Source organism: Pleurodeles waltl, chromosome 12 (genome assembly GCF_031143425.1).
Source record: "Pleurodeles waltl isolate 20211129_DDA chromosome 12, aPleWal1.hap1.20221129, whole genome shotgun sequence".
NCBI lineage: Eukaryota > Metazoa > Chordata > Amphibia > Caudata > Salamandridae > Pleurodeles > Pleurodeles waltl.
Genome location: NC_090451.1, coordinates 530,577,361 through 530,590,254, shown reverse-complemented (window position 1 = coordinate 530,590,254; position 12,894 = coordinate 530,577,361). Strand labels below are relative to the sequence as shown.

Genomic DNA, 12,894 nt, shown 5'->3' with positions numbered 1-12,894 from the left:
TTGTTGTATGAGGTCAATAATATAGGCACCAGCTCTGTTGGGTAATAATAGAAGTTCTGTCACACCCTTAATTGCCATGACACTCAGAAGACACTACTGCTTTCTATGTGAATTCTACTGCTAATAATAAAATAATATGAATAGGAATGTTACTACAGCCCTGTTATCACCAGCATGAACCCACAGCTATTCCCAGTACTTCCCTTAGTCAATGGATGATTTCTTACTAAGCGAAAAGGACTGACCATGGGATGACTGAACAGCCGGAAAACATTTGAAGGAACTGTCGACAGACGTGGGGGTAAAAAAATTACAGTTTGATATAAAGTGCAAACTCTCCATTAAAAACAATCAGTAGCAAAAACATTGCACTGCCTTCTGGTTTGTATGTTGGTGAGAGTCTGGGAGTGGGTAATACGACACAAGCTCAAGATAAAACATTGATGAACAAATCGTGATGTTGCTTGACATCAAAATTTTCACTTTCAAATCTTGTTTGTGCATTTGTCTTTCGGTATCTTTTTTCTAAAACGGGGCACATTCCTTGTTTGCATTGGTTTTATGTATTTATAGCTAATGTCCCTCCTCACGTCTATAACATGGCCTTGACTAGAAGAATCTGTGTTTTTGTTGAATTACGTCAGTTTTGCGTCAGAGTCATAAGTGCAGAGTCGATACCTACATGGCGGCTGGACTACATCCTGCTGGCTTCAGCCTTGGGGGGAATCTCCCCTGCTGTCTACATCTGGTGCTGACTGATGGATCACGCTTGACAACTTGAAACTTAAAGGTTCAGAAATGGAGATCATGGTGGCCACAACAAGTCATGCGCCGAGATATGGCCTTCTGAAGTATGACACCAATGCGAGAGTCCTTTGGGCCCCTTGAAACATTTGGGAGTCTTTAGTGATTTGTGTGGACTCTTCTCCCACAGATTAGGAGTCACCGTGACTGGCTTTTCTCTCCTAACAGGATCTCAAAGGACCTTTCTTTTGCCGGTTCACTCTAACACGATCCTCACAGTACTTGTCAGTCTGCATATCAAAATATCCTGGGTCACAAATCTTGTGGACTGAGTATTAGTTTCAAACATTTTGCTCCACTGTCTGTAGCTTTTATATTATTAAATGCAGAGGGTGATATTTTTGTAAAAGATATTTCGGACGCTATAGTGATGCCAGACAATATTCAAGCTGTGATATTCACATACCAAACCACTTGACCCACTGGTGGCCTGTACAAACTATGTGAAAAACATTGGTCTCCAGAGCTTCCAACATCTCCAGAATGCAGAATCTAGAGGAGGTGTTCAGTTTTGCACAGAAACCCAGTCTGCCCCGCTTCAACCTTTTCACACGGTCTTCCACTGAGCCAAGCATTAGTATTTAATACCTCCCTGTGGTCAACATGGGAAAGACTGGCAAAGAATGACCCCTTGTCTTCTGGCGGTTCCATCAGTAAGTTCTCGGTCATCCTCTCCTATCTTTTGTCCCTACCTTGTTGACAGTACCTAGATTTCATAGACAGACTGATGAGTAGATCCTTCTCCCTGCAGGACAATGTTTCCTGGATCATGCTACCTCTTACACTAATGTTAGTGAGAGATCATAAGTTACTGAAGTGCTTTGAAGACCCATCTATTTGCCGCAGACGTTTCTTAGCTAGACACATCTACAAACTGTGGTACAGTTTCTTCTGCGTCAGGAAGCTGCCATGCTATGACTCAACATGAAAGAAATTACACACTTAAAGGAAATGTGATGTTTGTGTTTGCTGTTATCCTATGGAATATTTTCTTTCTGATCTTTTAACACCATAGTCTGAAGTAAGCTATGAACGTCTCTCTGTGTGGCTCCATTTCACACCTAAGGATTTCCATCAGCATGAGACATGAGGCCTCAATGGAGGAACACTCTGGAGCTTCTCGGAAAGGGCACCACTGGTGGGTATCCCACATAAGCGCTCCATCAGAACCCACGAAGGCTGGAACACTACTGTGCGATCACGAGGGGGGCCTTCTTGGGGTGCCTAAATAAGAACCACTCAAAGACTTTCTTCAAGTACTTTGAAATCTGTCCTTCTGGGAAGGAAGCAGTAGTAAATGTAAGACATTTTAAGAGGCAAAAGTGCCTCTTTGGGTAAAGCGCTCACTTTAGCAGCTCTCTCCTGGAAAGGATACATGGCAGAAAATGGATTCCTGGAAGCATGCAGTGGTTATCTTGAGTAACAGATTCTCGGGCAGGAATAAAGTTCGGCTATTTGAGAGGAATCCAGTGTACCTATAAGTACTTCCTTCATGAACCTCCTCTAGTGCTCACAATGGCATCCCAATTTCACCCTACTCATGGCAATCACAACAACTAACATGTTACTAAAGGTGCTATAATGCCTCCTACACTTAAGGGGGCAACGATGTTGGCTGTATTTGTGTACAGCTCCTCACACAGGAACTAGCATGAAACTGATGGGCAGACATCCTGTTTCATAGTCAATGAAGGCAGGTAATTTTCATGCGTCTCGAGAGATGGCAATAAAGGCTACTTGGCTCCTTTCTGATTCACATGCCTATCATTTAACTGCTCCTTGTGAGTTTTCTAGATAATTTATTAGTCTTGTATTTAATAGACAGTTTGTTGGTTTCACCAGAGTCAAAGGCTCTGTCATGTCACTGATATTACCCTCAGATTCAAAGGTCATGTGATGTCACTTACTGTGATGTTAAATGGGGGCCCAAGGGCATCTGATGTCACTTCCACTATGTCCTATGGTTCTGAAGAAACAATGCCAGTGGCTTCCCTTGAATAAGAGCTCCGCAGTCACATGCTGTTGTATTACCTTTTGCATGGTCCTTATCCAAGGTAGTAGCAGTCTTCTTCCAGTCTTCAATTCTCTCCTGGAGCGGGTTAATCAGACTTTCCATCAAGGCACTGAGAATGGAAGAAACCGTTCATATGGTTAGAATACAAGGTGGAAATTGTGGTCAATTAGCAGAGAACTTGCAAATAAAAGAAGTCTAAACGTGAAAGGAAAGATGCGTCTAGCAGACAGGGGAACAAGAAAAGAAAGTAGGACAGTACAAACTTTGTAGAGAATGGAAGACAGGAAGAAAGAGGAGGAGTAACAGATGAATGTACTGGTCCCAGGACAAAAAAGTGGAAGCACGTCCTGGTAAAAATGGAGGGAGTAAGCTAAAAAGGGGGGCAGAAATAATAGCAAGAAATTGTTAAGGAAACAAGAGGAGAAACACAATGCCAAAATCAAGTGAGAGAAGTGAGTAAGGCCAAGCTAGACCAGCTGGCAGAACACAAAGGTACTAAAAAATGCAAGTGCTACAACCGGTGGCTGCTGATTCCTTCTTAAGGTGGTGGGGCAATCAGATGGGCACTCCAGGAATGCCCTTAGGTGCAACCCCAAAGGTCTCAGCTGTGGCCCTTAATAAACAGTGTTATAACATGCCATGATTAAGAGCTCTGGAGTTGAGGCTGAAGGCAGTGTGAGTTTCTCACATGGCCTGGCAGTGTGCAGAAATAAAAAAAAAAGTATAATACATTTTAAAATAAAAACTCAATTACCTACTCCATTACTCTCCGGTCCTGCAGTTCAGCAGCAAGGGGTCTCTGAGCCAACTCCCCTAACCAATACGGATGCTACTCTCATACTGTTAACCAGCATGAGAGAAGTGCCAGGATTGGTTGGAGCAGGCTGACTCAGCGCTCCTACAAGCACTGGAGGTCTGGGCCTGCTCCTCACCCAGCTCTCTAAGACAACTCGGGTTGGAGAGGTTTAAACTGCGCATGTCGGGCTGGCCATTGCAAGACAACCGGCCAAAGTGGCATGCCCACTTTAAAATTTAAGTGTTAACAACTCCTCCTTCCCCGCTGCGAGTCATTAGTGATGTCCCCACCTCAAGACTTGGTTTACTCTTTCTGCCTCAAATGCCTGCTAAGTGAGTGCAGCATCTGGTCCATACAAGCCTTTGTGTCCCAAGGCCTGACCTTTTGTCCAGTATGTGGCATGCAGGAGATAAAAGAAAAAATGTCTCTTAAAGTCTGTCCTTTAGTCACACCATGGGAAATAAATATATATTTTGCTGTGCTTTCGTAGACAAGCTGGAAGGGGGGTGAGGTACAAAACCAAACTCAGTGGCAGGTATTTGAGGGGGAAGCATCAAGCGAGAGAGAGAGCAAGAAAACACGCATTCTCATGGAGTACTGAGTGGAGAAAAATAGTTCCCTGTTTCAATCAAAAGGATGGTACAGAAGCTCTGCTCTATGGGAAGGACAAACAGAGGAAGAGGCAGGAAAGCCAATGAATAAGAAGTATGAAAACTGGAGTGCGTATGAAGCCAAGCAATGGAAGAAATGGGCAAGCTCTAAGGCCACTGTACTTTTGTCATATGGTCCACAGGAGGGTGCCGCCTAAGCTGCCTTGTACACGAGACCTAAAATGGGGCCTGGAGGAGACGCCATTATATTGCTTTAGAAAGACGCCCTGGTCAGAAACTTACTTTGTGAAGTGTCTGAGCTTTGTTTCGATGCTGCGGTGCCGCATACACATCCGAGTCAGCGCAGAGCCGATATCCCTCGTAGCCCCTGCAAGACAAAGCGGAACCACATCAGTGAGCATGGGAGGGTAACATGCATGCCAAACACACACATTCAAACACGTGACTCGCAATTTCTGAAGTCTAATATGGCGGTATTTTAGCTTTCTCTGGCCTAAAATTGCTTCAGCTTCAATATAAGTCAATGAGGAAAATATATCCCCCGTTTTTTTTCAAAATCTCCCACTTCCCAGTTTAAAAATGTTGGCATACATGCGATATCGTTTGTCAGAGGCAGCAGCTGGAGTGGAAAACTTTAAATGATTTATAACCACTACATCATAAATCGGAGGACAACTGAGAGCTCTGTGAGCGGAGGCAGAAAATAAATAACGAAAGACGTGACATGGACAAACACCGGAAGTGCATTTAAGAATTACGAAAAACTGCAAACATGCACGCGCGGCGCAAACCCCTGTCTGGGATGCTCTAGTATAGAGAGTGCAGACGTGAGTGGCACGGCGCATAGCACAGATCTGTAAACGGCGGCCTATCACCGACACATCCTGTTAGTGACCACTAGATGGCGCCCTCAGTCCACTTTTATTTCACTAAAGGCTCAATAAGAATAGTACTCTATGCTCTCCTTTTGCAGGAGACATGCTGACTGGAGAAGATGCTCTCAAGAAGAAACTCGTTGACTGCTCACAAGACTAAATGTGAACTACGGAAACGGAAAGACTTTTCTCATGTTCATACAAGGGGCACCCTAATTGTAATAGGCAGATCAGGAATAAATGGTTGTTTGTAGCTCCCAAACCACGGCCTAAACCAAAAAAACACGAGCATCGCTATTTTTCAAGAAACTATTTGGGAGTTTTCTTAGTTTCTTCTCCTACTGCTCGCGCTCTTGTTTCTGTCTTCCCTTTCTCTCTTTTTTACGACTCTTCTCTTTCCATTGTAGTCCCTTGAACCTTTTGTATTACTGCCTCTCTCATCATTTTGCTTACCCTGTCCAACCTGTTCTGTTACCATTGTTTGTTCTCTCTTTTCACTCTCGCTTCGCCCCATTTCAGCTTCTTTTCTGCCTCCTTTTCACACTCCTCTGCTCCCCCTCCCTCACTCTCTCTCCTTTCACGCATCCAAACTCACAAGAACTACTGATACCTCTATGGACCTTGGTTCTAAATTCCTGGTAATGTTCAGGGAATGCGGTACACTACGGTGAAATGTTCATGGAAGTGCAAAGTATTTTGTGGTATTTTTTGAGTATTTTTATTATTCCTCCCAGGAATATGAGTTAGAATTAGAGGCAACTGGCAGGTTTTACACAACTGTCCAAAGATGGCTGGGACCGTATACGTTTTTTTTCTCTCCAGTGAATATTGTGTGATGTACAACAGGCAGAACACTATGAAAAACACAAATATACTACCTTTAACTTCAAAAACGAACCCCAATCATGTTCTAAAACAAAATGCTGAAGAACAACTTAAAAAGGATGACCTTGAGCTGACAATATAGAAACTGCAGCAGGTTATTGTGGGTACAATTCAAGTATTATGAAGTTCAGATTAATGCTGAACAGTATCCAAACATTTCGTGACCCTGAGTGAAGACATTGAGGTTCATGTTCAGTCTTGGAGCAGGATTTGGCGACGTATCAGGCCCCATCCCTTATCCCGGAGTTCAGAAGCCAGGGCCGGCTTTAGCGCTGGTGGCGCCCTGCGCGACAGTCTTTTTTGGGACCCTCCCACCCCATGACCACCTCCTCAGATTCCCTCACTACTGCCTGGCAAATGCGCCCATCTTCTCACCATAGCCCCTCTTTCACGTACCTTCATTTGTTTTAAAGCGCATGTAAAGGCTGGCTTTACTAATCCACTCAGCTATCCACATAAAATATAGTTCTGTTCTTTGCAGCAGGCTCTTTAACCCTCTGTCCTACTTTATATCGAGTCAAAAACTGCGAGCGAGCTCTCTAGCAGGAACATCAACCATCAGAGGTATCTTGACATTTTAATTGCTTCCTGAAGGCTGGACGCACAAGGAACTTTTCAGCAGGTGCTTTTAAATCGCAAGTTTCATAAGTTATTGCCAAACACAGCGCCCCTGAGAGGTCAGCGCCCCCCAATCCAAGCCACACCGCTCGCACTGCCTTAAAGCCAGCCCTGACAGAAGTTATCCCTGAGGCTTTGCCTCAGAGTGAGGATGCCACAAATTATACCCCAATTCTCACTGTGCTGCACCCCATGCTGCTTCTGTTTGTGTACATGGTGTTCAGGGTAATCTAACTGAAGTGGTGAAGTGGTCCTATGCAGGGAGGAGGTCCACTCCCGTCTTTATTAAGCAGGAGGCTCAGCTCCTGACCTCCTCATGGTGGCGCTTTTGAAGCAGCTGCTCATCTGTGCTTGAACATCACGCGCTGTCAGGCTATGATTGGAGTTCACCCTCCTAAACTTTGATGAGATGCAATGGGGCCTGGTGGCAGAGGCAGAAATCTCGAACATTATACATGAGCGCTTAAAGTTGTGGGCAGACGTTCCAAAGGACGGAGGTGAGGCTTCATAGTATCAGACAGCTGGCAGGCTGATAGATGAAATGCCCTAACGGCACTCCTTCTGGCACCCATTGAAGCCACTAGCATATTCATACCAACAATTTTCATCATAGAAACACACCAAAGGTGGTGGGAGGATGCTTGCAATACGTCTAACCATTGGCAATTACAAGGGATAGCATTCCTACCCATTTTTCTCATGCCCACCATTACACCTCAGAGTAGAACCTTAGGGCTGGACTGAAAATCTAAAGCAGCCCTGGCAAAATGTTGAAACCAGCCTGCTTCCCTCCACCACCATGTCTATTTTTATTTACCCATCCCTTCTCTGTCTCACTTTCACCCCCTTCCACTCTGATTTCTCTTTCTTTCTCTTTTCTCTCTCAAGTCTCTTTCTCTTCTACCTGCTACAACTAATATCAGGAAGATAGAGAAAGTGACAGAGGCACCTGCCTGAACCTTCAAAGGCAATCCTACAACAGCTCCATCTCACTTGGGAGACCCTTGGCCACTTAGGCCATTACATTAAATACATAAAAAGTGACAGGAAAATGCTTGCGATAAGTGTAACCCACTGGCAATCGCTGGGGTAACATTCCAATCCATTGAGCAAGGTCAAGACTAATTAGCACATGGCAGAGTCCAAAGTGAGGTGGCATGGTGGGTAAAAAACGCTGGACTGCAATGCAATTGGCTGAGATTAATGCAAGCATTCCATCCATCACCTTATTTTCGATGCCCTAAGTGTGATAGGTATGCTCTAAATTGGGCCCATGCTCACCGTGCCACTGGAACCAAGCTAAACGTGGCTGATGAGCCCTGACAAGGGCAAAAACAGTTCTGGGTTGCTTGTGTTCATGTTCACACAGGAGCTGGTCTTGCAATTTGGGCTGAACGAGCAGAGTCAAGACTGATTTAGATGGGGTTGGGTTCAAACTGAGGTATGATGGGTGAAATGGTGGATAGGGACGCATCCTAGAGTACTTGCCAGTAACTGATATTAATTCAAGCATTCCATCCATCCTCTTGTTTTTGATGGCCTAAGTCTAACGGGTATGCTCAGACGTGGATCCAGTGCTCATTGTGCCACTGGAACCAACCTATAACTTGCTGATAAACCCTAATAAAGATGAAACTTGTCCTGGGTTGCTTGAGTTCTGGATCAGGGAGGACCTGGCTTAGCAGTTTGGGCTGGACTGTTCTCAATGGTGCAGGGTTAAGACTGATTTGCATATAGCAGGGTTCAAACTGAAGTGGCATGTTGGGCGGGAAACAATGGATTGGGATGCAGCCCTGAGCGATTGCCGGTGGCTGAGATCAATTCAAGCATTCCATCCATCACTTTTTTAATGCCCTACGAGTACACCTGGACTAATGCATTTTATTTGACAATATCAACTCTTTTTAGCTGGCGGCGCTGCTTTTATTGGAAAGTATTGGCAGGCATCAAAAGGCTGCTGCACTTTAAGTGGAAAGTAGTAACACTTCTTGCAGGCATGCCATATTTTAGGTAGAAAGTATTAACAATTATCAGCAGGCATGCCATACTTTAATGGGACAACATCAATTCTAAGCAGGCATGTCAGAATTTAAGTGAACAGTATCAACACTTCTCAGCAAGCATGCTGTACTTAAAGTAGAATGTTTTAACACTTCTCAGCAGGTATGCCATACTTGAGGTGGATATTAGGAGCACGACCCTGCAGGGATGCTGTACTTTATATAACACCATCAATACTTCTCAGCAGGCATGACATGCTTTAATGTGGCAACACCAAGACTTCTCAGCAAGGCTGCCATTTATTTGAAAGCATGCTTATTTCTCTGTGTAGCCGCCATGCTTTTAGTGGTTATTGTAACACTATTTACCAAAGCTGCATATCATAGAGGGTACCATCGTTTCTTGACGGCACTGTGATAACTTTACTGGGCAGAATTAAGACTTCTCAGCAGGGACGCTATTCCTTTAGTGGGTAGTAGCAGCAGTTATTTGCATATCAGCTGTATTTTGATTGGAACCGTACAATTATTTCTCAGCTGCCATAAACATTTTATGGCTAGGTTACATCGCTTTCGCTTTTGCAGGGACCATCACAGGGTATGCAGTAAATAAGAGATCCCTTCCACCAATACATTTGGGCCCATATTTATACTTTTTAACGCAAACCAGCGACGGCGCTGGTTTGCGTCAAAAAATTTACTGCCAACTAACGCCATTTCTACGTGCCAGGCGGGCGCCTTATTTAAGGATTGACGTTAGGAAAAATGGGGGTTGTGCGTCAAAAAATGGTGCAAGTCAGGTTTGAGTAAAAAATCATGGCTCAAACCGGACTTTCGCCATTTTTTGACGCACAACCCCCATTGAAATGACTCCTGTCTTAGTAAAGAAAGGAGTCATGCCCCCTTGCCCAATGGCCATGCCCAGGGGACTTCTGTCACCTGGACATGGCCATTGGGCACATTGGCATGTAGGGGAGCCCAAGTTAGGCCCCCATGCTACTTTAATAAAATACAAAAATTATACTTACCCCAACTTACCTGTACTTACCTGGGATGGGTCCCCCCATCCATGGGTGTCCTCCAGGGGTGGGCGAGGGTGGCAGGGGGTGTCCCTGGGGGCAGGGAAGGGCACCTCTGGACTGCTTCCATGGTCAGAGACCATGGAAATGGGCCCACATGTCCCTTAACGCCTGCCCTCACCCAGGCGTTAAAAAACGGCACACATCAGGCTGTGTGCCTTTTTTAAGGCCTGCCCCCTTCTGTGCGTCAAAATGATGCAGGAGTATAAATAAGGTGCACAGGCCTTAAAGTCATTTTTTGGATGAGAACGCCTACCTTGCATTTCATTAACGCAAGGGAGTTTCCAGCATCCAGAAAATGACGCACACAGAGGGATTTTGACGTTCGCGGGGTCGGGCGTCATTGTATAAATATGGGGCAAGGTTTGCGCTGAATGAGCGTCAACATTTTTTACGCACATTCGGCGCAAACAGAGTATAAATATGCCCCTTCGTGTTAACATGGTACACTCTTATCACACTCATGTTTAAACTGGAAAAAACTCCCAAAGGTCTAATGGACTAGGCTGGTAATTATTAAGAATAAACTTCTTCCCCCACTCCGACATTCTGCTCCCCTCTCACATTTTGTCTCTGGGCAGTTTTGCTTTCAATGTAGAGAAGCTTGCACTGTCACAGGCGTGAAGAGAGTATATGGTTTAAATGGTGGACAACACAGAGTTCCCCATGAATTCTGAGCACCCCACTCTGCTGGCATAAACAGTGTTGGACAGGCCTGTTGGCTGCCAGGTGGGCCAGTTTGAAAGGACCAATGTACGGTCAGTGTTTTTTTGGCTCATGGCCCATGGGACAAAAAGTCGCCCCACACTGGCTATTTCAAGCTGGTCCATCTGCCTTTCCCCTGTCATCTGCAGGTGGAAGGTTAGAGCATTTGCTGGCAGGAATGAAAGTCTGAGGGTCCAGGATGGTCCACAGCTGGCACTTGTTCAGGTTCATCAAGGAAGGACAGTAGCACAGATCAGTGAGTTAAGCGCTTGCTGCTGAGATGTGTGTGTGTTGTGCTGTACACATTGAGATTCAGACAAGGTTACCTCAGGTTTCTATCCTTCCAAAGTTGATAAAATATGTACTAATTCAAGCTGTCATAATTGTATGTCAAAATGGGGGGTGGCCTCGGTGCTCCGAACTGCAAATATTGTTATGTCATGGCTCAGCTACAGTGGCCCTCTCACTCTTTGCGGGGCTGAACATGCTTGACCTGGGACACTGGCCCAGTAGGACAGTGCTGCGTCTGTTGTTGAGGTGGCTGCAGGGTTCTGACAGGGAGGTTCCCAGAGGGGATAGGAATATCCTTATGCGAGCAGATAAGGCATGCTCTATTTCTTACATTGTTAAGCGCCGCCTTCATCCTCCATATGCACCTGAATTACCCCTCCGGGCTATGCCGAACTGCTCAGTTGGGTTCGAGACCGGATGCGACCTCATGGACAGAGGCTGTCCTCACTAACTGGGATGACCTATTATAATGACAAGATCCTTAATACGTTTGAGAGCTTGGTGGACGACTGAGATATGCCACCAGGCTAATTCCTTCTTTATGCTACACTCACACAACAACTACACAGGGTTTGGCATAGAACACATGATGAACCTGAGACTTCATTGCTCCTCCACGTGTTACTAACACATGGGGGTGGTCGCGGGGCTGTTACATGCCTTTATAGCCCCTTGCGCACAGTGGGGTGCCACTCCATTCCCTTCTGGCTCACTGGGACTCTATACTCAATACTACACTCACAGACCAACAGTGGACAAAGTGTATAGAGGTACCAAAACTCATCTCCACAAACGCCAGACTAAAATATACACAATTTCATTACCTTCACCATACCTATCTTACCCCGAGCAGTTGGCAAGTAGGTCCCCAATGGTCATGGATAGCTGTCCACGCAATCAAGCTGCTGAGGCAGATTTTTTACACATGGTTTGGACCTATCCTCAGATCAGTCCCTGCTGGGGTGAGATACTAAGGTTTCTCTCCGAGGCCTTGGGCTCCCTGCTCCCGGGTGAGGATTGTTTACTGGGCATTACCTCCATTCCGCAGCACCTAAGCCTGTCAATAAATGTACACATTTAGCTTTGGTTCTTACTAAAAGCAGGATAGCCATGAGCTGGAAATCTGCCCTTAACCCCCCGTCCAAACCCCCCCCACATTCGACTGTGGCTGTCTGACCTGTGCTCTGGCATACTGGCTGAGCAGGAAGCACTGCGTAGTGGTGGAAAGGGGTGCTCGAGACTGACCATGCCTCTGGAGTGGCAAAATTACTTGGAGATGGTGGAGGCTAAGTCTGACGACAGGCCGCCCTGAACACCTAGATTACCGCCCTCAGACTTGGTGGTATTAAACATGTCCTTAATCCCCGACCCCCTCCATGTTGGTGATGACGCATGCTGTTGGCGGCGGCCCCCGGGGTAGGCGCTGGTTACCTAGTGACTGTATTGGCAAACGTCCCCACACAAACCGGCGAAAGACACTGGTCCCCGCCTTCAATACCAGATTTTTCCTTCCTTTGTTCTCATTTTTTTATCCTGTCCCCTATTGCTACCCATAACCAATTCCCTTGCTCAATTCACTGATCAGTGGCCTTCTTGCAAGCTTTTTTTCCCTGTTTTCTCCCCCATCTAGCCTCCCTCTCCAGACGGGTTTGGGTGGTTGCATACCTTTTTTAGTCCATCATTATTGTTTTATTGTTGTGTTCGCTGAATACTGAGTACTCAATGCTACGATTGTAAAAACTATTGATCATATACAGACATTGTGATAGACTGTGCTCTGCCAGATGTGTTAAGTACCCGCAATTGTTTCATCAAACGAGATTGTACATTTACATTGGACTACTGACCCTTTCTGACGTTGTATTGCTCGATATCAATCAATCAGGAATTTATAAAGAGCTCTACTCACGCGTGAGGGTGAGTAAGGCGCATGCATTTGCGTGAACTGGGATATCGCAATTCATGCAAATAAAGAAATATTTCTGAAAACGTATTTGGATGTCAAAATATTGTATGTGAAGTGATGTAAATGATTTTGGCAAATACTCTATATAAAGAGCTATTATTATTACTACCCGTGCTTTGTATTCGGTTCAGAGAGAGTTGAAAGTAGATATTCAAGCAGGCTTCACAGTTGCAGAAGCGCCGAGATCTCCAGTATTCAAGAACGTGAACATCCAGAGTTTCAGAATACATCCACGAATTAAATGCACATA

General features: G+C 45.3%; 1 protein-coding gene across 9 annotated transcripts in view; it reads right to left on the bottom strand.

The window, feature by feature from the left end:
* The window catches only part of MTSS2 (MTSS I-BAR domain containing 2), a 309,369-nt gene that overhangs the window by 112,230 nt on the left and 184,245 nt on the right, over positions 1-12,894 (bottom strand). For all 9 annotated transcript variants that reach the window (XM_069217485.1, XM_069217486.1, XM_069217481.1 and 6 more), the window contains exons 4-5: positions 4,508-4,592; positions 2,836-2,927 (exon numbers count right to left, since the gene is read on the bottom strand). In XM_069217485.1, the coding sequence (XP_069073586.1) occupies positions 2,836-2,927; positions 4,508-4,592 (177 nt within the window). The remainder of the gene's footprint in view (positions 1-2,835; positions 2,928-4,507; positions 4,593-12,894) is intronic.